Source organism: Colossoma macropomum, unplaced genomic scaffold (assembly GCF_904425465.1).
Source record: "Colossoma macropomum unplaced genomic scaffold, Colossoma_macropomum, whole genome shotgun sequence".
NCBI lineage: Eukaryota > Metazoa > Chordata > Actinopteri > Characiformes > Serrasalmidae > Colossoma > Colossoma macropomum.
The window spans coordinates 13239602-13263544 of record NW_023494802.1 but is presented as its reverse complement, the minus strand read 5'-3'; the positions used below and the strand labels follow the sequence as shown (position 1 = coordinate 13263544).

The window sequence follows — 23943 nt, the reverse complement described above, 5'->3', positions numbered from 1 at the left end:
TGGGTCCCCTGATTTTGTTGTTTTAGGGTGAATTTTAAACGGACATGTATTATAAAACAACACTGTGATCATTTTGTGATGTCTTACTGTCTTGCATATGCATAATGCCTGTTTTATTTGAATCTGCACAAAGAGTTCTTGTAGTAAAATTAACACTATATAATGTAAATGTCTAAACATTGAAATACTGATTTTTTATGTTTTCTAAATGTAAGCATTTAAACTGTGTGTGAGTGTGAGAGTGTATGTGTGTGTGTGTGTGTGTGTGTGTGTGTGTGCGCGCATGTGTGCATTTGTGTGAGAGAGAGTGAGAAAGGAGGGGGATAGAGGACGGGAGAAGTACATAGTTATTGACCTGTGTGAAACCAAACAATTTTTAAAAATTAAAATGATTTCTTGTGGTACTGAATGTGCTGTGTCAACAAATTATTCCTCTTAAATGTAACTTCCACTGATTTCCAAATACAGTTTCACTGTCCTGCATTTGTAAATCACTGCTAGAAAAGTTATCCCATTAATGTCCATTTGTGAAATTTTAAATGTTCTTTGCTTCATGTGTTCTTGGAGCTTGGCTGAGCACAAATCTGAAGAGATTTTTCAAATGGATCAATATATGACTTAAAAGTGGGGTTTTATGGGGTTAGGGAACCAGCCTTGTGACCGGAAGGTCGCTGGTTCGATCCCCTGAGCCAACAGTACATGACTGAAGTGCCCTTCATAGTACTGGGCTGCCCACTGCTCTGGGCAAGTGTGCTCACTGCCCCCTAGTGCGTGTCTTCACTAGTGTGTATGTGGTGTTTCACTGCACGGATGGGTTAGATTGCAGAGGTGAAATTTCCCCATTGTGGGACTAATAAGGCTCACTTAATCTAATTAATCTAATGTAATCAAAAATCTTCAAATAGGTACTGCTACATGTCCAAAGTATAACAAAATTTAATCATTTTAGAAATTGCATATTAGTATTGTTGGGTATCTGTGGGCTAGTAGAGTGTTTGAGTAGTTTGAGCATGACAGCTTACTTTTAGATACTCATCAAAAGAAGTGCCTCAGTTAAAATAGCTCATTTTGAAACTAGAGATGGTACCATCTCTACTCTTCTACTAGTTCTGTGGCAATTTTCTTTTTCTTCTTGGACATGAATGAGTTAAAATGGTAAGTAAAGTAGATGTATATTAGTTTCCTTTAACCTCCAAAAAGCACATGAAGTGTGCAGACAGTGTTGTGCTCCTCACCCTAACTGCACACAGCCCTGGGCTCGCAGGAACCAATAATCGGGAGCGCAGATTGCAGCGGACCACTGTCCTAGACACACATCCGGTGTGTAGTCCTGTCCAACATGGCAGGTTCTAGGAGCAGTAAGAGAAACAGAGAAGAGGCTGATAAATATTCTGTGCTGTTACCGACATACAACGAACGGGAGAACCTGCCCCTGATTGTGTGGCTGCTGGTGAAGTACTTTGGGGAAAGGTGAGGTGAATATTTAGCTAAAGCGAGCGGCTCAGAGCTGAGCTGCCTGCTAATGATGAGCTGTCACTGAGAGTCGCTGAGCCCGTTTGACTCCACACAGCTCAGTAAACACGGTAACCTGGCGACCTGGCAGCGGTTCGTACTGCATAACCGTTAAAGATAACTGTAGCACTGGTGTCATTACTTTAAGATAGAGGATTCCTGTGCGTTGTCGAGTAGGGGAGTAATTTACGCACCGCCGATTTAAGTTCCTAATAGCTACTATAACGTTAAGTGTATAAATATTGTAGCGTTTGCCGAAATTAAAGGGTGACACAGCTTCTGCACAGGTTGTTGTGCTATATTAACCCGCTGTTGTTGGCCACAGCTACACCAGACACAAGCAGATATAACAGTTCGCTCTGGCCTCACCATGTCTTCTCCCCTAGACGTCAACACTGGACTGATCTCAGTTTGTCCTGATCTACACAAAACACAGACAGCAGGCTAAACCTGCTTTCACAGTTAGAGTCCTTATAGAATAACCCGGCAAATAAATGCTCTAGAACTAATAACCTGGAATAAACATGCACACATTTCTTGTACATGCTACACTACCAAGTCTTTGAACCAAACTGGAAGCCGCCCCCTCCTCCTGGGGCGTGCTGGGGTGGGCGGCTCTCGGCTGAGGAGTCATCCATACTAGGTAGCTGGACAACAACTTCATGGTATCCTCTCCGTCAGTGCACCTTAGCAGAGAGTCTGAAGCAGGGCGTGCGGCTGCTGCAGCAGTCCTTTCTTTACTGTTCACAGCAATGCATGTACAGCTCTTCGTCCTCCTCCTGGGTGCGCTGGAACTTCTCACAGCTCATAGCATCAAGCCTGGTGCCACTGGGAGCACTGCAAGCAGCATCAGCAGCAGCACTTCTCTCAACCGCTTTCTGTTGTCGTTGTCTGCGTTGTCGATGCCGGTGGGGGTGCTGCTCATGTGCTCTGCCCATTAAACAGCCGTGCTGCCCTTGACCTGACAGCGCACTCCGCCCTCAGAGATCCTCCAGCTGGCTCTGATGTTGCGTGTTCCACTATGCACTGGGTATCCGGTGGCTTAGAGACTAAGTTGCCCCAACTGTCAGCGTCAGCTGACGATCTCCCCACCATCAGTGTTAGCTCACCTGTCACAGTGTGGAGATTAACTGCTGTTCTTTCCAGCTCAAATCCAGCAGGTGCCACTTCTGGTTGGCCCACTGTGACCGATGACCCTGTGTTCATCAGAGCAGTGCATGGAACTCTTTCAGTGTCGATGGAAATGTGGCAGAAGTCTGATATGGATGTTCACCCCACCACAGCCACTGTTTGTTCACTGCCTGTGCTGTACTTTTTGGCTAGGGCAGCATTCTTACTCGCTCACTTCACCCCCAGTAGAGGTGAAGCCCTAACCATATGTCCCTGCCGGCTGCACATCCAGCAGCAGTGGCCCCACTGGCTGTATGGCTGTAGGTGTGGCTAACAGACAAGCCCTAGCCAGATATCCCAGCTGGCTGCACATCCAGCAGCAGCGGCCACGTGCCACTGGCTGTATGGCTGCGGTTATGGCCAACCCTCAGATCTGTTCTGTCATCTACTCTGTCCACACTGACTTTGGTGACTCACTTGACACCTCCACAGCTCTGACTGCAGGACTGGTAACATCTATGCACTGTGCAGCTACTGACAACAACATTTCTCTGTCTAGTGCCTTCTCCAGTCTGAGAGAGAGTCTGAATCTCTCCCATTGGCAAAATCTTTTGCTTCTGACATCAAAAGTAGCATTCTGCTATTAAAGGAGACGCAGCTTTTGCACGAGTAGTTGTGCTTTATTATAAAGCTATGATAAACACAAGCAGAATTTTCTCTAACAGTTTGCTTTAGCCTCACTGTGTCGTCTCCCCTAGGTGTCACCGCTAGACTGATCACAGTTGTTCCTCGTCGCAGGTGCATGGCCAACGGACTAGCCCCACCTTTACAATAAGAGTCCTTGTAGAATAACGCAGCAAATAAATGCTAAAGAACTAATAACCTAGAATTAATATGCACTCATTTCATGAACATGCTGCAGTATAACTGTTTGGGGGGGGATTGTGTGTACTTACTGTGAAATTAAGTCATATTTGTTCACAGGTTTGGCATGGACAGAATAATAAACCATAAACCAATGCACAGTTAGAGAAAATACAGTGGAAAAGCAGACAATATTATTTTATAACACAAAAATAAAAATGTTGTTGGGATAAGATGCCCCTTCCTGAAGTAATAAACCCCACTGAGGGGAATCTACTGTCATCAGATTTTTATCATCTCATGTAATTTTTTTGTATTAATTATGATATTTGCATTCTTCAAAGAATGTGCTATTTCTCTTAAATACAACACTGAATATCCTGTGTTAAATTGAAAGGTCAATTTATGTCTTAATGATTACACTTTTTTATAATAAGCTATGACATAATTATAATAAGCTTCTGTTCACAGTAAACAGAAATAAATTATAATAATAAAACATAAAAATTAAATATAAGTATAATAAAATAAATTCCCTATAATCATATATTTAAAAACTTGTACAAGTAAATGTAAATGCATATATTGCTATTATTTGATGACAAAGTTAGATCAGCTGAACTAAAACTCTTATTTAGAGCATAGTCATTCAGTAAATGTGCTTGAACAAATGTCATGTTGTGTTGATTTTCTAAGTGAACGTTTGTACACATGCTCTACAGAGAACAAACTTAAATTTGGCTTTTTTCTGCCCAGTTCTACACTGAGTTTTAACATATTTTTCTGCTTAATCGTGTATAGCACTGTTGATTGTTGTATATTTTGTTTTCATCCATTTTATGTGTTTGTGTGTTTTTGGGACACTATGTATATTTATATTTTAAAAAGAGAGGCCAAAGACAGTCTAACCTAATCCAATCTATGTTACCAGCCTGTTTTATAGCTAACTAACCTAAGCCTTTCTGTTTTACCCTTTTCATTCCATGCAGTGGATACAACTATGAGATTATAGTCATTGATGATGGCAGCCCTGATGGGACACTGCAGATTGCTGAGCAGCTACAGAAGATTTATGGAGATGATAAGATTGTGAGTTGTAGTTGATGTCTTGGTTGTGTTGTATGCTGATGTAATAACTAATTAAGATATGGTTGAAACTGTTTCTGCTTTAATATTAATTATTCACTTTGTGTTTCAGGTGCTGAGACCACGTGCAGAAAAATTAGGTTTAGGTGAGTCAGCATTATCTACGGTTTACCTTGTTTGACTGGTGTGGCGTGCATTTAGGCTATTTTCTTTCATTCTTTTGAACATCAACCTGAGGTCTTCAGCTCCAGGCCTTTAAAAAATCCAGAATATCCAGGACTTGAAACTGGATTTAAGGTCTGGAGTTGAAGACCACTGGTGTAGACTAATTACTAACAGATATGTGTAACAGAACAATAACAGGGTTCCTCAATTGCTACTCAGGGACAGCATACATCCATGGCATTAAGCATGCCACTGGGAACTTCATTATCATTATGGATGCTGATCTCTCTCATCACGTAAGTATTAAAACTGGAGATCACTTTGTGCTACATGGATCTCTCTTTGGTTTTGACATTTTGACATTAAAAGCTAAATCTGTTTTTAAAAATCATTGTAGGTTTCTATTTATAACAGATGTTTGCGTTTGATCGCATAATTATTTTTTTCTTTATATACAGCCGAAGTTTATCCCAGAATTTATCAAGTAAGTTCTACATCTCTAAATCTATTTCTGTTACTGAAATAACATATTGCTTAGAAAGGCAGCTGCTTTTAAGATCATGCTATGATGCTTCTGACTGTACACTGTGAAGAGTAACAAGGTAGAACTTCATTTATAATGTTTTTGATGTTAGTTTTGGGAAAAAAAATTAGCTTTCGACCATTTAAGCTGTTTATTTTGCTTTGCATTGTTTGAGCTCCTTTTTGCCACATTAAGCCTTTTTTTTTTACAGTGCACTTGTGTACCAATCAGTGCTGAGTTTTGTTTACTGTTCAGGAAACAGAAAGAGGGTGGATATGACCTTGTGTCCGGAACACGTTACAGAGGAGATGGAGGAGTGTATGGATGGGACCTGCGCCGAAAGCTCATTAGGTAATCTGTCTGGTTTCAAACTGTCCTGCTGTATTTTGGAGCAGCTTAAAAGATGTGAAAAGATGAATATGATACAAAAGCACTGATTGTCACTTTTAATATTTCTGGTCATGCATGAGTTGTTTGGCAATAGTATCTGTTTTTTCTAACTTTTCAGGTAGTCACAAATATTAGGACAGTTCGCTGACCAGAGCGTATTTACATGTTTAGAAGTTTCCTGCTTCACTGACTGTGCACATGATGTGACTGTGATGGTTTTAGTTTTTAGCTCTTTCCTTGGAAGTCAGCAGACATAAACTAACATGGAATTATTGAGCTCAGGCTACTTGCTTACACAGTACATTCTAAAACTGTGTACTGCAGTGCAACAGTTTGCATATGGAGGTGGGATTCATCAGGTGTGTCCTGTTGTGCCATGTAATGCAGCTGCATTGTTAGAACACCAAAGGTCACAGTCAACTTAACCAACTTCAGTATAGAGCTTTAGACCGGCCTGAAATTGTGGTCTGAATTTAAGTAAAGCCTGAGAATTTTATGTCCAAGTCCAACCCGGCATCACATTTGGAGTCCAAATCCAGATCAGGCCTGACAAAATTCTGTTCAAACTTGACCTGAAAGTGACGAGTCCAACAGAATTTCAGTTCAAAATTGACCTGAATTGGCTCCAAGTGCAGAATAAAACTTAATATTGTAGTGATTAAATTATTGTGTATCAGCAATAATAGCCACCATTAGATGACAAATATAAATACAAAATAAAGTCCCACTTCAGCTAATTTATTCATCAAGTAATGCTTTCGAACATTGTGAACATTCTGGGTCTGGATAAACCTGCCATAGTGCGCTGTTCTCACCCTGTGCCGCAGCAAGATATAAGCCATCACCTGTTTAATAATAAAACCCTTATTCCTTTATATAGAACATGTTACATATAATATGTTAAACATACAACAAGAACTTTTTTGGCCAAACAAAACATCATTTTAGCTGCACTAAACTGTACTTTTCTGAATAGAGTCACTGTTTTAATTTCCACACATCCACTTTCTACTGAGCGTAGACCTCGTGGATCTCGATGCTAAATTGTGTCGACAACACAAGTGGGTGACTCCAGCATGCAAAATTAAAAACTGTTTTAAGGTGGGAGAACGATTTAAAAATCGGAAAACCAAGAACATGAACCTAAACATCAAAAAACCTGACCTGAGCCCATCATGTATTTGGAAAATGACGGACGAAATGACGGTTTTACAAAAGCAAATCTTGGGTTTGTGCATTATCACAAGTGACACCATGGCTGTGAGGAACCTATGACCAAATCACAGCCTGATGCTATTTGTAATAACATACTCTCCCTCTCGTTTTTCATTACTTAATAATACTCATGGAGGACTGTGTAGCTGTGGATACATTTTTGAGGATTGGTTGATATTTTGTCTTCTGCTACTGAGCTGTGTGCTTATAATCTGGGTGCCGTATAATCAACAACATATAATCAATAATCTGTCTAGTAAGTCTTCAGTGTCTTAACAAAAGTATTTCTGAAAGGATAACTTCACTTCAGAATGGTCTCTAATTTGTACATCTTAATGTAACAAGATTTAAAATGCAAATAATTTCTGTTCAATCAAATGTTTACACAGCTGTCTTTTTCATGACAGCCATGAATTACTGATCCTTGTTTTATATATAAACTCTCCTGTCTTTCTTTCTAGCCGTGGGGCTAATTTCGTCACACAGGTGCTGTTGAGACCCGGAGCGTCGGATCTGACAGGAAGTTTTCGGTATGTGCTGTAACACTGTCATCATAATTCTTGATTGCTGTATAAACAGTCATAGTCTGTTGCTCACATTGGTTCTCTTGTTTTACCAGGCTGTATAAGAAGGATGTGCTGGAGTGCCTTGTAGAGCGCTGCGTGTCTAAGGGCTATGTCTTCCAGATGGAGATGATCGTCCGTGCTAGACAGCTAGGCTACACCATTGGAGAGGTCAGTCCCTCTGTTCTATGTTTAAAGGCCAGAGCACATCCAATCAAACAAACACAAATAAACATAAATGTTTGGTTGGCGTTTTGTTGTTGGAGCTTTTCGAATGTACTGGCATCGTTCACTCTGGTTCATTTGTCTCATCAGGGACCAGATTTACGAAAGCTTTTCTAAGAAAAAACTTTACAATGCATTTTAAGACAGACACTAAGAAGGTCATAAGAATGGTCCTAAATGCAGTTCTCAGAAATAAACTTTGGTTCTATATAGAACGATCTACAGCATATTCTCCATCAGTCTGAAGAACCCTTTCACGATGCTAAGATTTTCTTTCTTAAGACACTCTTGTGAATCTGGCCCCAGTTTTTCGGAACTTTCTAAAGATAACTATAGGCATTAAGGTCGAATTTTACTTCTGCATATGTGTATCTGCAATCATGTGCAAGTGTTTTGTGCAGATAGTCGCATATGAGCAGGTATCTGCCAGCATATTTACATGTAATATAAATATGTACACTAGGGCACAGTGTGCAAACCACAATTTACAAAAAATTAAGAGCAAAGTTTCACATTTTTCCTCTTATTAAGAATTATTACTTGCTTGTTTTTATAATATTTTGAAGAACTGCACCATTTGATGTTGCTCAAGTTCTAATTCAGGTCAAGTATTGTTTAGGCCTTATCCCGCCTCCCAGTGCTCCTGGAGAGTCAATCAGCATTTGCTTAACACAAAGCTTCACAGATTCGTATAATGTGTAGTTGAGATTTTGGAGGTTTGCACATTATGGCCTCTGTAAACTGCACTTTCTCACAAACCCCTTCTTTGCATTGAGACACAGATACGTTTATGTGCCTCTTCACAGAAGAATAAATCAGTTTGTATAATGTTGGTGTTCATTGAAGAATGTTTGGTGCTGTAGCCTGTTGTGGATCTTTCATTCCTTGTTTTCGCATCGAACAACACCACTAGCCACGTTTACGTGCAGCCTAATAATCCGTTAATAATCCGACTAATAGCTCAGTCGGAATAGAATACGTCCATGTATACACCTCAGTCAGAATAGACTAGTCTGATTGAGGCCATTCGGAATACAATATCTATCCAATTGAATGAGGTGGATAATCCTGTAAATAATTTTTTAAATAGAAGAATAATAGCCATGTAAACGTCTGTATCTGATTACATTCCCAATCAGAATGTGTAAATTCATTCTGCGTCATAGCGAAAGTTTAGAACGTTCAGTGGTCTGCAGAGGAGACGAAGTTTACACTTTAATCTTTAAAAGACGGCGGTGGGACAGGTGTCCAGCTTATGTGTCTCAGAACATGACGTCTTCCACTCGGCCTTCTTTAGTAAAGACATGTGAAGTGCATTTTCTGAGTCAGCCATAATTTTTAAAGCGATTAAAACACAAGCGTGTCAACTGAAAACTGATCTCACTCTGACTAGACCTCACGTGATGCTTGTCGTCATGGTAACGTTTACACTAAGTGGTTCTCTACGTGTGCACGTCATTTTGGATCTGATTACTTGTAGTGCGCATGTAAGTGGAGATTTTCATCAGATTGTTGAGTAGAGTGAGATATAAACACCTCAGTTTTAACCTGTAATCAGTATGTATTCAGTCAGATCTTTGCATGTAAACACAGCCACAGCCAAGGTTTTTGACTGGAATTGTTCTATTACTATGTTGTTAGAGGTTCTTCAGATGTTAGTATACTTCAAAAACATCCATTCATTTATACCAATTACATATAATTAAGTCAAATTTAAACTTTCCTGAACTTGTTTTCTGCATTCTACCTGTCTGCTTACAGTGCTCATATTCCATGTACACACAATTCATGCTTTGTCATTTTGCCCTGCAGGTTCCGATCTCGTTTGTGGACCGTGTTTATGGGGAGTCCAAATTGGGAGGAAATGAAATCGTCTCTTTCCTGAAAGGATTGCTCACTCTTTTTGCCACAACATGATCCGATTACCGGCTCTGTGTTCTGTTACGTGATGTGGCATGTATGCAAATAGTCTTAGCATCGCCATGCTGCACTCACCTGATGCACTCTGACTGCTAGTTCTTGTCTAATTAAAGAGAAAGATGTCAAGTTTACAGATTGTAGCTTTTGTGACACCTTTTGGTCCTGTAACATAAGACACTATGGAGTACTGACGTGGAGTAGTGTTGCTGTTCTGCTTTGATTGAGGAATACTTTTTTCTGGAGGTCTGGAGATACTTTACAGGTATATTTGTGCAAAAAAAAAATATCAATTTAAATGAACCTTAAAAGGACATGCACTAAAATCTATGAAATGTTCTGGACCAAACCTAAGGAGTGAAAGAAAATACTGGCATCAACATTCAAATTCTAAGTCGTTAAGTATAAATGATATCTTTTTGGAGGGATGACATGCATAACTTCACTTTGTTAAAGCATAAAATTAGTTAAAAGCTAAGTAAGATGTTACAACACATGCTATATTTTCAATCAGCATTAGTATGCAGACTGTTGGAGTTGGTTTTACACCTTTTGATGATTAGTCACTGCAATGACATGAATGTTGAGACATTGCGTTGTTGATAAATAAATATTTTACATGATTTCTACCTCCCTGTATGTGTGAAATTTGTCCATACAAACAGACACATCTTTCTAAAGTTCACAGAGTATATAATTACACCAAATAAGCAGTTCTGTAAATGGCTGGCTACATAACTTGTTTTACTCTCGTTAAACTATTAAACTATAATTATTTACTAGAATGTCACTGCAGCCCATTAAATGCGTAACTTGCATCTAATACCCCAGTACGTTGCACGTTGACATCTCATAGTATATTCACAATATGATATTGGCACAGACATCAGCAGACCAAGACTGCTCACGGTAACAAAGTTCATCTTATTCCAGTGTACTAATGTGTCATAAGGCCTTTATTACACCTTTATAAGGCAAACTGTCACTTGGTACGTAATGACAGAGGAGAAGAACTCCTTGTTTCCTTATATGGCCTAATGCTACCAGACCATTTCTACAAGGCAAAGCATTTTAGCCCCTGGTGTTTGGGATGGGCGCAGTGTCCTGTTTCACATAGAAACTTGTATGGGTGGTAGTAACATGTTGTATTATCATTCATTGACTGTTTAGGGGAGGTCTACCTGCAGGCACTGGTCAGATTAAGGTTTAATTTGGTGAAGGTGCGAGCTGGGGTGGGGAGGGGAAAGGGGGGGGTCCTTCCAGGATCCATGTGCCTGAGATACCCCAGCGCTTCATGCACAGAAGTAGTCCCGGTGAGTTGTGCACAAAAGCGGTACAGCGCCACCACCTGAACTGATAGTACTCCACGCTGGGTAAGTACTCAGGCACTGTATACATCCGACTCTCTGCGGGGGTAGATACCAGATGCAGGACTGACGCATACGACTCTGTCCAATCACCTTTAAGAGGATGGCGCCCCCTATGGATATTTTGCGCGTTACTGCATCTGGGGGTTGTTTACACCAATTCCCGGAACGTTGAAGAAAAAAAAAACCTCTGCGCGAAGACAACCGGCTTTTTTGGAGTCCCTGTTTATTCCAGGTAAGCTAAAGAGGGCACTCTCGAACAGGTAGATGTGTGAGTGAACGACTCCTCTCACCACCAACGTCCCGACTCAACGACTCTCTCTGTCGGCACAATGATTTTTTTTATTATAATCAAACACACATGTCACTTCCGCCCTTTTTCACACGCCATTTTGGACAGAACATGTTATGGATAGGGATGCATTGTTAGAGCTAATAGAGCGGTTCAGTTAAGTTAATTGCACTCAATTATATCGCAATTGAGATTTTGCTAAGCTATCGTGAGGAACCAAGCCCGCTCTCTTCCTCTCCCTCTCTCTCGCTCTGGCTAATTCCCCCCTCGCCCTTTAAGCAAGCCTAAGCTAGATGAGGTGCAGCACATCCCCCGGCAGCCAAGCGAGCGGAGGCAGACAGCTCCGGGGTCGGACAGTGACAGAAGTGGAGCTCCCTCTTTCGGCGTGGTGTGTCCGCCGCTGGGATCGTCGCTTAGTCCAGACCGCCCCGTGCGAACCAGAGGAGGAGGGAAAGTGATCCCACCGCTGGCTCCGCTTTGTCTCTCGGCAGTTGTGCGGTGCGAAGCGACATCATTGCTACCTCAACGGGAACCCGGTTCAGAGCCAGGTGAAGTGTCTCTGTCTGTCCGCCGGCCGCCTCCAGCGGTGCTGAGCTCGTGTTCAGGGCAGTTAGCCAGCAAGACAACAACTGCTCCAGGTAGCCCGCTAACGCGCTAACATTGCAGATCTCGCTAAATAAACGGAATTTGGTCAGTAAAACGCTGGTCAGCGTTGCTAGCTAGCTAGCTAGTCAGTCAGTTAAATTGTTTCTGGCACCGCTGGTTAACCAGCCAGCAGTTAACAGCAAGCTGGCTAACAACAAGCAATGGCTCTGCTTAGCTAAAGCGCTAATGAAGTAACGTTACTGCGGGAGATACTGAAGTAAATAAAAAACCGTTACGCTTCAGAGTGGCGTATACAAGTAGTCGTAGCAGTCCAGTCAGAACTGAACAGAGACCGGCTACAAAACCAGACTCATTTAGCGGGCTAGCTAGGAAGCTAATGATAGCCGGTTGGAGAGGTTGGAGATGGCCATCCATCCAAACCCGTTTGCGCCCTGTAACAAGCGCAAGGAGCAAAGCTGATCGTGACTTAGCGAACTAGTTGATGTGATGCATGGACAGCTTTCGTCTCACTTTTCTAGAAGCTACAGAAGAATGTAGGTCTGTCCGTTATCTCTAGCTACCTGGACGATGCAGGCAAGGTCCCTACTGAAGAGACAATTGATAAAAGCCAGTTACCAACTGGGTATTCAGTGCAGTGCTGTCCTCTCCGCATGTCCACTCCATTGTATGAGCCAGGTTGAGCTACTGTACTGTGTTAATAACTTCCCTAAATCAAAAATCCAGCGAAGCTGCGCTTTAGCAAGCTGCCTCCTCGATTGATGTCATCAAACAACTCGGACGAATGGCAAGGTGTTGATCATTTTGTGACACTCCCTCTGTCAGACCTGTTTCGATGGTTCGAGTTTGATGGCTTTAATATATAATTTTAGAAACAAACTTTAATATATCATGAAAAATATACTGAAAACCTTTTATTAAATCATATATCTAGTTATGATGCATACTGACCCACAAGCACTCTCAGATCGGTATAAGTCTTTCCTCTATATTTTGATATGTGACTTGTTTCCATAGTTATCAAAAGTGCATCATGGTCATGGTTTATGATTTCAACATATAGTTCATTTTAATGACTGGTGTATTTTAAGGACATAGTAGACCTAATTATGATATATAACATGTTTACAAGCTCAGTTTGATTTTGCCTCATTTTCAAGGTTTGCCTAAAACACAGTCGAAATATAGGTACATGTTTCCTGTATATATTTTATGTTTTCGTTATTTGTCTGCTTATTTATTCACTTTTTACATATTGCATACTCCTTTATCTTTTTCAAAAAGCGAGTGTCAAGGCCCTTTGCATCAGTTATGTCTTTGTTTTCCAATGAGTGACCAGAATCATTCAATTTAGGCTAAATTTGTGGGTTATTCTAGTGTCTGTATGTGAGATTAAGCCTATTCTGTAATAGTCATTTCGTCTTCTCTTTAATGTTTTTACCGTGCCTAAATCATGATTGTATGAATATTCATGGCTGCCTACAGTAAGCTGGAGAAGCTGAAAATAACCCCCACCCAGAAGAGTCCACTGCAGACATTTGCACAGTGCCACTGCTGCTGCTTCAATAGGAGGCGCCATTCCATGATTGCAGTTCAGGAGGCTGCACAAAAAAAGAGAGTGGAAAAGGGGCAGGCGGAGTAGGGAGAAGCTTATATAAGAGGTAGAGCTGTTCTCTAGCGCCATCTACTTTGGATGGGAGAAAGGTGGTGTGGCGAGGGAGGCTTCACTGCCAGATACAGAGCTGAGCTACCAGGCAGAGCAGTGATTCAGTTGCTTGTGTTTGTTGAAGAGCACAGAGGTGTTTGTCAATGGAGAGGCCAGGACCTGTCACTGCTTCTCAGTTAAAGGGTCAGTTCAGCGCATGAACTCTGGCCCGTCTTGATCTCGGTCGTATTTTATTTGGAAAGAATAGATTACATTATGTCTTTTGATGAAAGACTACCTGATCGGACAGACATAAAGAGAATGATTTACTTTGTTCTAATTAAATTTGGCCTGATCTCCATACTATTTATCTTGATTTGGACTTTATCCTTGTACTGTTTATGTACTGATGTACTGCAGTACTTCCATATAGTTTAAGTGGCTCTATTTGCACTCCAGGGGGTTTAGGATAAATTGACTGTTCCTCATTCTTTTCAGAAATAGATTGAGGCTTTCAAAAAGATGTGATAATGGAAAAATTGCAGATGATGCTACATTAGGAAATAGCAGCAGGGCTGGGTGATATATTGTCTATATGGATATTGGTGTCACACAGCAATTTTTGCACTTTTGCACTTTTGGGTGCTTCAGATTGTTTTGGAAACAGAAACAAAATAAATAGTAAGTTTCCTTTCTACCTAGTTATCCTTTATAATACGGTATAAAGTTTCCTTTGGCGTAATTTTGGGAGAAGCAGAAGAGAACAAAAGCTATGTCAGGTTAGTATAACATTGTTTTGCCGTTGAGTAGCAGCATTCAGGAAGCAAACTGTCCTCCTCAGTGGTTGTTCTTTAACATGTTTCTGAAGCGAATTAGAGCTTTTCACAACTGTGATCTTTCTTTTGGTCTGTTATGGTATGGATGCAAAGGTAGACCTGTTAGTTTTGTCCCAGCTTACTACAAGTGCATAGCAAGTACCAATAGTAGCACCAGCATTTCCATTTTAGTTAGTGCGTGATTGCATTCAATGCCTGTTCGTGGATGTTGTGTTTCTATCTTTATGTTCTTCTAAAATGTCTATGCTCAACTTATTTATTGATGAAGCGTACCATCATTTTCTGAAGTCAGGATGGCCCAGTAATGGTGTCCTCAGTGCATCCTTTGATATTAAGATTTTAGAAGATGTCAACTCAGACAGCTTTCATCATTGATCACTGCGTTCATCATACATCAAAAGTTGTATAGATACTGTGCAAGCAGTGTTTCACATAACTTGAATGGGCTGTGAGTTTAGTCCTACAACATTCCCTATTCTCTAGGCACCTAAAGCTGTTACCTTTCTGCCTTATGTATGAACATCTTCAGGCTCTGCCATCAAGACTAAAGACTGCACTGTGATGGTCTTATTGTATCACATATATCACATGTCCTCTGGTGTGTTGATGTCATCTGACATGAATAGTGTCAGTAATTCACATTGTTTGTGATATTGTGTAGAATAAAGTAGCATTTTATAATAACTCTCAAAATGAAGTAAGGTAGCAGTAAACTAATAATTACCTTACGAATTTAATTCTTTAAGCAACTCTGAATAATTTAGAGCAAACTCAATTTCCAGTGTGAGCTGTGGATCTTGGGAAAAAAAAACTGACAAAAGAAAACTATCTTTGGAGGTGTGATGTGTTTAGCCAAAGATGGTTTCTGTGGAGGCTGATGTTCAAAAAAATTGCAGGTTTTAACAAATAGGGTAAAGTAGGCTTTCCATAAACCCCTTACAAGATTTCACAAACCTGGTAGTTTACTTTGCAAATATACCCCTCAGTTTTCACATGTTGAGTATTTAAAGAGCTCATCTTTAAATACAGGCACACTCTTCAGGATTTAACATTAATTAGCACAGTTATGATTGTCTGGTATGCCTTATCGCACAGTGATGAACGTGGGTTTCTAATGGACCACAAGCCTGTACAGCTGTAGTTGCACAGACATAATGCTTAAGTCTACAGAAACTCAGAACTTTAAACACTTATTTGATTTGCTTTCTTCTCTGTTGTGTTTTTTGCTCCTTTAGGTGGGCAGTATGTTCCAACTCCCGGTCAACAACCTTGGCAGTTTAAGGAAAGCTAGGAAAAATGTGAAGAAAGTGCTGGGGGATATTGGCTTGGAGTTTTGCAAGGAACACATTGATGTGAGTATTGTTGTTGCTGTCAAAGCCAGAGTTAAATGATACTGATTAAATGATACAGCTAAATCATAGTCACAGCTAAAGTTACACTGCCAGTAATTCTGCTTTGTTGATGCAATATAGGTCAGCCGATGCTATTTTATTAAAACAGAATAGGGATGACAGTGACAGTATGGTGTATTTTACAGAACTAAGCAGGGCGATCAAACCCAATGGCATCTTGGGTAAAGTGTGGGGTTTTTTGTTTGTTTGGGGGTTTTTTGTTGTTGTTTTTTTTCTTTGGTTGTTTGAATGACAGCATTCTGCCTATGTTTATTCACAGAGTCTTTTTTTTAATGCAGTAAAAACTTTGAAAAACTCACAAAACAGCTGATCTATGCCCCCATCCAGTATTTAGAAACAAATAAAATGAAAAACTGTAGATAACACATTTGAATCATTATTTTAAAAACAGAAAGGATATAATTTTTTTTTACCTTTTTTTGTTTCGTTACTAGTTGTCAAATTTGGCAGGAGCTAATTTTTTACTATTAGCATGTCTAATGCACTGCTGTTCCACCTGATATTGTTTGTAAAGAAAATGTCTGTGCTTCATGTTTACAAAAACCCATTGTTTTGTTTCAAGAATAAACCAGAAATTGAATGAATTTATGATTGTACTCTGATTTCTTAAATCCTGTCATAATAAACATGTCAGTTTTAGTGTTCAGTAAATACAGTGTTTTCTTCAGTTATTCTATAGTTGGAAATACGAGTCATTTAAACAGTTTGACCAGTAACCAACCAAAAAAGCTAAACTTTTCAATTTGACTCCTGTTCTACTTCAGTATATTGTAACCATGTTAATATCATGATGCAATGCTGTGACCTTGTAAAAAGCAAATGAGAACATACTTGCAATCATATAGCTAAATGGAGAGAAAAAAGAAGTACGATGTAACTGACTGACTACCTTAAGACTTGTTGCACGTAGAAGATGTTAGCAATCAATTGCACAATGTATTCAGTAAATATGTCTTTCTTATAGTCTCTATGTTTAATGTAATGGCATATATGTATTATTTGGCTTTTTCCCCCCTTGCAGGACTATAAAGACTTTGTGCCCAATGAGTTCTACATCAAGAACACCACATGGGATGACGTGTGCATGTGGGATCCCTCACTTACCAAAACACAAGTGAGTATAGCTACTCTGTTATGTACACAGGTGGAACAGTTGCAGTCAAGATGCTATTCTTTATATTGTGTCATTTTTTACTGATCATTTTTTATTTTTGTGTTTCTAGGAGTACCGGTCAAAGCCATTCTGTTGTTCAGGCTGTCCATTCTCCTCCAAGTTCTTTTCTGCTTACAAGAGCCACTTTCGTAATGTCCACAGTGAGGACTTTGAGAATCGAATCCTCCTTAACTGCCCGTATTGCACTTACAATGGGAACAAGAAGACCCTGGAGACACACATCAGGCTTTTTCACATGCCCAACAATGTGACACGCCAGAGTACTGGTGGCCTCCAGGGGACAGGAGCCGGCTTGAAGGATGGTGTTCGCCTGGATAAGGCCCGAGACAGTGTAGAGCAGGCCGTGTACTACTGCAAGAAATGCACTTATAGGGACCCACTATACAATGTGGTGCGAAAGCACATCTACCGAGAACACTTCCAACATGTTGCTGCTCCGTATATGGTCAAGCCTGGTGAGAAGGCAGCTACACCTAATGGATCAGCAGCTGGTTCTGACACAGGCACAGGGAACACTACAGATAGTAATAGCACTGCGGGTGCTGGGAACAGTAACAGCACAGCCATTCACTGTAAGCGCTGTCTCTTTGTGCCACGTACCTATGAGGCACTAGTGCAGCATGTCATTGAAGACCATGAACGCATCGGTTACCAAGTTACGGCTATGATCGGACATACTAATGTGGTAGTGCCTCGTCCCAAGCCTGGTATTATGGTGTCCCCTAAAGTCCAGGGAGAAAAGAATGTCATCGGTGTTACTCCAAAGGGCACCCTGGTAACTGCAGGAGTGCGGCCATTGTCTGCTCAGCAGTTGAGTCGCATTGTCATTCCTAAGGGAAGTTTGAATTCCTCTGGGGTCCTGTCAGGTGTTCACTTGAAGCCAGGTACAATTAGTCTGAAGCCAGGCACCACCCAAGCCGTGTCCATTGGGGGGCAACAAGTACGTATTACCTTACCAGGCAATGCACAGCTTTCAGTGCCCCAGCAGTCTCAAACAGCCCGACCTCACCTTTCTGCTAGCCATTTACGCAGCCCGGTTTCTGCGTCAACATCCACTTCTGTTCTGAAGATTCCTTCATTGACCTCACGAGTCCAGGCAGCTGCTGCTAATGTATCATCTGCCCCTCCCAAGAAGGGGGCCTCTGCCCTGGGTACATCCTATACCCAGAAATGGAAGATCTGCACAATATGCAATGAGCTATTTCCAGAAAATGTGTATAGTTCACATTTTGAGAAAGAACATAAAGCAGAAAAGGTGCCCGCTGTGGCCAACTACATCATGAAGATCCACAACTTCACTAGTAAATGCTTATACTGCAACCGCTACCTGCCAAGCGACACACTGCTGAACCATATGCTAATCCACGGTCTGTCATGCCCACACTGCAGGGCTACTTTCAATGATGTTGAGAAGATGGTGGCACACATGCGAGCGTCACATCCCAATGAGTCTGTTGGAGTACGCACTGACTCTCCACTGACTTTTGATCTGACTCTTCAGCAGGGCAACCCCAAGAATGTCCAGCTAATAGTCACCACTTACAATATGCGGGATGCTCCTGAAGAGTCTGTGGCGTTTCATGCCCAAAACAATGTCTCACCTATACCACAAGCAAACAAGCCTGCAACATCACACATCCCAAAGATCCACAACGAAGCCCCAGATGGGACACATGTTAGAAGTGCACCGCAGGCAGCTGTTCCTTATAAGAGGGATGTGGGTAAGACCTTATGCCCACTTTGCTTTTCCATTCTGAAGGGCCCAATCTCCGACGCCCTTGCGCACCACTTGAGAGAGCGACACCAGGTAATCCAAACAGTGCATCCAGTGGAGAAAAAGCTAACATACAAGTGTATCCATTGCCTTGGTGTTTATACCAGCAACATGACGGCCTCCACTATAACTTTGCATCTTGTACACTGCCGTGGTGTGAGCAAGACTCAGAACGGCCAGGACAGCAGGCCTGCTCCGACTACCAGAGTAGTTAAGGCTCAGGGAGCTTCCTTGAAAAGAGCCGGGTTTCAACACGATGAAGAAGCTGACCCGAAGAAACGGAAAATTGGGCCAGGGAACCAGGCTCAGCCAAGCCTCCCTGCCTCAGTTGAGCCGAAAGAAGAACCTGTTGTGTTGGCTATGGACCCAAAGGGCCATGAGAATGAGTCATATGAGGCTCGCAAGGCATTCCTTACAAAGTATTTCAACCGGCAGCCATACCCCACACGCAGGGAAGTGGAGAAGCTGGCTTCCTGTCTTTGGCTGTGGAAATCAGACATTTCAAGCCATTTCGCAAACCGAAGAAGAAAGTGTGTTCGCGACTGCGAAACACAAAAAGTTAATGTTTTGCTTGGGTTCAACATGCACAGTCTTGCACGGTTGCAGCATCCAATGGACTTTGATACGAAGTGGTATTTTGAAGGCCACAATCAGGACCAGGAAAGTCGGACATCTAGGGATTTCATCGGTAGATCTGCCAGTGCAATCAGACGGTTTCACGAAAACGCTACTACTAATGGTGATATGCAAGAGACGGAGGAGGCTGGGTCTACTGCCCAAGCTTCACCTCACTCAAATGGTGAAAAGGCCGCCCTGGGGAACAACTGCAATGATTCAGTCAAAATAATCGTAAAACCTCGGGGGGTTCTAAATTCAGAGCCCATCTCTGTGGACTCAGACAGTGAGGATGAGAATGTCAAGGCTGCAGAAGAAAATACGGACTCTAAGGTGAACAACCAGCTAGCTAGTGGGGTGGAAATAGAAATGGAAAGTAAAGGAGGTGCGAGTGACTCTGAGCCAGAGGACGCCCTCAATGGTGAAAATGGTTACGGGTCAGAGGACAAGCTGCATACAAGTGGAAGGCCCAGTGAAGAGGGCCAGACAGGCATTGTGGCCAAGCTTGGACAATCAGGAACAGGAACCTGCCTTGGCGGGCAACAAGTCTGATTTTTTTAAATACAGTTATTAAAAATGCACATGCATACACGTCATTTGTTACATTTGCCAGACACCAACAATGCTGCCTCACCTGAACTTAGGGACTGTGGTCACAGGCGGCAGTGGGATATGCTTTCCTAAACTTCCTGAAGCCATTTTCAAGGGCAAAAAAGTCAGCTTTTTGACATGTAAAGATGAATGCTAGATTGCTGAACTGAGGGTGAGAAGCGACTTCTCCTCAGGGTAGAGAAAGAAAACACTGAAAATGCACCAAACAGTAGAATATGTTTTGCCTTCTGTTTGTTTCTTTGAGAGGTTCACATTAGTACTTAATGTTTGTTTAGCCACTGCTGTGTGGCAGAACGAGTGTTTATTAGGATTACAGGTATTCTTGAACTTCATGTAATCATATTAGAATAGTTAGTGTATATTTGTACAGTCTTTTAGATATGTCTAAGGAGATGTTGGTGTAGGTGTACTCAGAGATTTGCTATTCATTTCGTGCTCACGTTAGATGGTCATACGTTCTACATTGGTTCACTTAATGGATGTGACTTTTGGTGGCTATTCTTCATGGTTATTTTTTAACAAAATATAGCATTTTGCTAATTAATATATCTATATATCAAATGCAGTTTAAAATTAACATAATCTCTTGCTTTTTATTTTTACTGTTTATAACTGAAGTATTCCTTTTTTACATTTGCCATGACACCTTTTGTTCTACTGAAGGGCAGATTCCCCTGACACCATACGCCTCTCCCGAGGTCACAATGAGGAGCCGTTTGACTGATGGCTAAGGCGCTGTGCTGTGTAGTCTAATTGTATTTAGTTCAGACTTTGCTGAACAGGACTTGCTTTCTGGCTTCACTTTCAGCAGTTGAACTTGTTTGTTTTCTTCTGTGAATGGACTCTTGCTACTGCCCACGGTGCACTGAGAGCATTCGCCATCAACCTGACTTCGTTGTGTCTGTATGTTTTAGTTTGTGACCTAAAATTTATGTTCGTATGTTTTCGTTCTGGTTTGTTTATTTGTCACTTAAAGACTCTGAATAATAAAGTGCTGTATTGTGCTTCTCATAGTGGTTCCAACCCTGCACTTCTGCTCTGGACTGTCTCACTAATCCAGATGTCTGCTTCCAAGTCATATTTCATATTTCATGTTTGTTTTAAATCATCAGAAAAAAGAGCTAATATTATCTATAAAGCAATAATTTAAATTTTGCATTGTGACATCAGATTAATAATAGTTACACACATTTTCGTTTTCATCAGAATTTTCATTAATTCTTTCTAATGCAACCAGACTTTAATTGCATTTTCCTAAAAGTAGTTCACATATTGGGAAAAACAAGGGATATCATTTCTTTTCTCCTGCATAAAAGAAATACTATGGATATTACTTTTTTTAAAAAATGTGTCTATATTGGTCCTCATTCACCAATCGTTCTTAAGAAGATATTTCTTCTCAAAACCCACTTACGTAGTTTTCACAAAGATTCTGACCTTCATGTTTTCTTATTTGGGAATCTACATACATTCAATTGCACAAAGGTGTGAACAGTTCTGCGGTTTAAGCACACATCATAAATCTTCTTCTTCTGACCTTTTTCTAAACACATTTAAGAAAAAGCGTCAGAAGATATTGGTGAATGAGGCCTAATGTTTCCTGTTATAAAAAAAGTTTCATGTGTATAAACACTACTAATTGAAATGAAACCCATAATGCATCATTTGAGGCAGGATGGACGCAACCTGTTCTCTCTTCCCTCATGTTATCAATTGCTGTCAATTTGTTTTGCAATCAATTTTTATTATTGTTATATTATACCTGCTAGCATTCATTGTTAAGTAACTTAGCTAAGTGAGCTTCATTACCGGCAACCTCCATAGTCGTGTCTTAGTTCTGTAGTCAGCATCATTTTCTCTGTGGGGAAAGATTAATGCCATTTTCAGAAATTGCTACTGTCGTGCCCTTTGTTACCAACTACCACATTTGACAAAGCTGGCTGGTTAGTGTGGGGGGTTTTCATGAGATTGCCGGTCTAATGATGTCAGTTCAGTGCACAGTAGTGTTGGCTTGCATGTAGCAATATTTGTATTTCAATTGCTGAATGACTTCGTAATTCAGAGGATCCATTGACATTCAAGGAAAAGTACACACAGGACAATGTTATTTACCACAGGGCACAAAAGTGGCAGTTTTTGAAAACACTATTTTTCCCATAGAGGACTTTGATGGGGTCTATTGCACATGTATCTCATTACCACTTACTCTTCTATCAGTAAAAGCATCATAGTATGTTTATCTCACACATGTAAACATTTTAACCACACTGGGTTTATTACTTTATAAAAAATGTGAGAAAACAGCAGTTTTTCATAGATTCTATGCTGCTAAAGTAAGACACAAATATGAGCTCTAATAGACTAACATGGAGCACAGAACTGCATCCAGTGTCTCCAACAAAAAGATCTTGTACAGATGCAAGTATGCAAAAGTGCAATTACAGTACAGACATTACATTGGTTATTGTGCGAATTACAAAGAATGTGCTGTAGATGGTTCTATATAGAACCTTTTTGGAAAGGTTTGGTTCTGTATAGCACCCAAAAAGGGTTCTTCTATTGTTCCAGTGTTCTATAGCACATTCATGCACATTTTCCATCAATTTGAAGAACGCTTTCATGATGCAAAGAACCCTTTAATCATGCAAAGGGTTCGTTGAGTGTACTTATTTGTCTGAATGCCTGCATTCTGAGTTTGTGGAAAGTGATGACTGATGAGGTATAGAAACACATCACTACTCACAACGTTTAAAAGAGCACAGAGCAGTAAAATAAGCCCAGGTGAATTGTATAATTACATGCATTCTGTACTTCATCAGGGTTTTCTATAATATACCGTAATGCTGATTTGTGGTAAATTAATAGTTTCTAAAAAGACATTTTGCTGTCTAGTTCGGTGACAGTAGATATCAAAGAAATTATCAAGTAAATTCAAGAATTCAAAAATACTTTTCATTTGGGCTCCACTATCATTTCTTATCAAACGTTCTTCTCGTCTCTGAGTTTACACTATTATCAATGTAAACATTTTGGTGTAAACCAACTAACTGAATTTTGTTGGGATAAGCAAATCAGTTCCTTAGAAAATTGAACTATAGATGAATTAACCAGTTCCTCGTGCATTTACACTTTTAGTGAAACAAATCAGTTCATAAATTTTATTTTTAAATATTTAAACACTACTGTTAATGCACACATAATATATTTCATGTTTGTCTAAACAGTAAAACTTATTTTGCATTTCTTTATAGAATATGCTGGTAGTGAATACGATGTTGGTATCACTTTAAATTTTTAATTTTTAAAAGTTTGCTTTTATATTTTATCAAGTCACACAACAAACTTTCCTTTTTACTTTATTTGGATATGATGTGAGGTTCACTCTCATCCACACTCGTTTAAAAATCCATTGTTGGTATTTTAAGCAAGAAATATCTAATAATGGAATGTACTGATGAACCTGATTCACACTGTGTTTAAGGTAAAAGGTCTGCTTGGTGAGAAGCAGAACCACACCTGTTCTCAGACTGATGCTACACGCTACACACAAAGATGGTTCTTCAAGGGTTGTTTAGTAAAAAAAAAATGGTTCTATATGGAACCATGAACACACAAAAACCCTTTACATCATGAAGTGGTTCTTCAGATTGATGGAGAATGTGCTGTAGATGCTTCTATGAAGAGTGTTTTTAAAAAGGGTTCTGTATAGCACCCAAAAGGGTTCTTCTATTGTAACAAGCTTGACATCATAACAATAGCAGAACCCTTTTCAAAAAAAAGGTTCTGTATAGAGCCATCTATAGCACATCAATCTGAAGAACACTTTCATGATGCAAAGAACTCTTTAATGTGTGTTCCTGGTTCTGTATAGAACCATTTTCTTTACTAAAGAACCCTTGAAGAACTGTCTTCTGGTAGAGGAGTCACATGTACCATACAGCCATGTCCATCAGTCTCAAAAACCCAGCTCTTGCTGCTCAGTCCCCTCTGGCTTTGTAGGGTCAGTTATTTAGTGGACTGGCAAATGGAGATCACGTTAATCT

The 23943-nt window shown here is 40.4% G+C and overlaps 2 protein-coding genes across 3 annotated transcripts; both read left to right on the top strand.

The window, feature by feature from the left end:
* The first annotated feature begins 1304 nt into the window (after positions 1–1304).
* Positions 1305–10199, top strand: dpm1 (dolichyl-phosphate mannosyltransferase subunit 1, catalytic). Its single transcript, XM_036592079.1, has 9 exons — positions 1305–1470; positions 4476–4575; positions 4685–4718; positions 4957–5033; positions 5196–5221; positions 5516–5611; positions 7327–7395; positions 7485–7599; positions 9466–10199. The coding sequence occupies exons 1-9, from the start codon at positions 1340–1342 to the stop codon at positions 9568–9570; spliced, it is 753 nt and encodes a 250-aa protein (XP_036447972.1). The 5' UTR covers positions 1305–1339; the 3' UTR covers positions 9571–10199.
* A 900-nt stretch (positions 10200–11099) lies between these two features.
* Positions 11100–20913, top strand: adnpb (activity-dependent neuroprotector homeobox b). Of its 2 annotated transcripts, none has more exons than XM_036591715.1 (4): positions 11100–11172; positions 15549–15665; positions 16747–16839; positions 16949–20913. In XM_036591715.1, the coding sequence occupies exons 2-4, from the start codon at positions 15558–15560 to the stop codon at positions 19838–19840; spliced, it is 3093 nt and encodes a 1030-aa protein (XP_036447608.1). In that variant the 5' UTR covers positions 11100–11172; positions 15549–15557; the 3' UTR covers positions 19841–20913. The 2 variants fall into 2 exon arrangements, with proteins under 2 accessions (XP_036447608.1, XP_036447607.1); XM_036591714.1 differs by lacking the exon at positions 11100–11172 and adding an exon at positions 11343–11777.
* The last annotated feature ends 3030 nt before the right edge of the window (positions 20914–23943 follow it).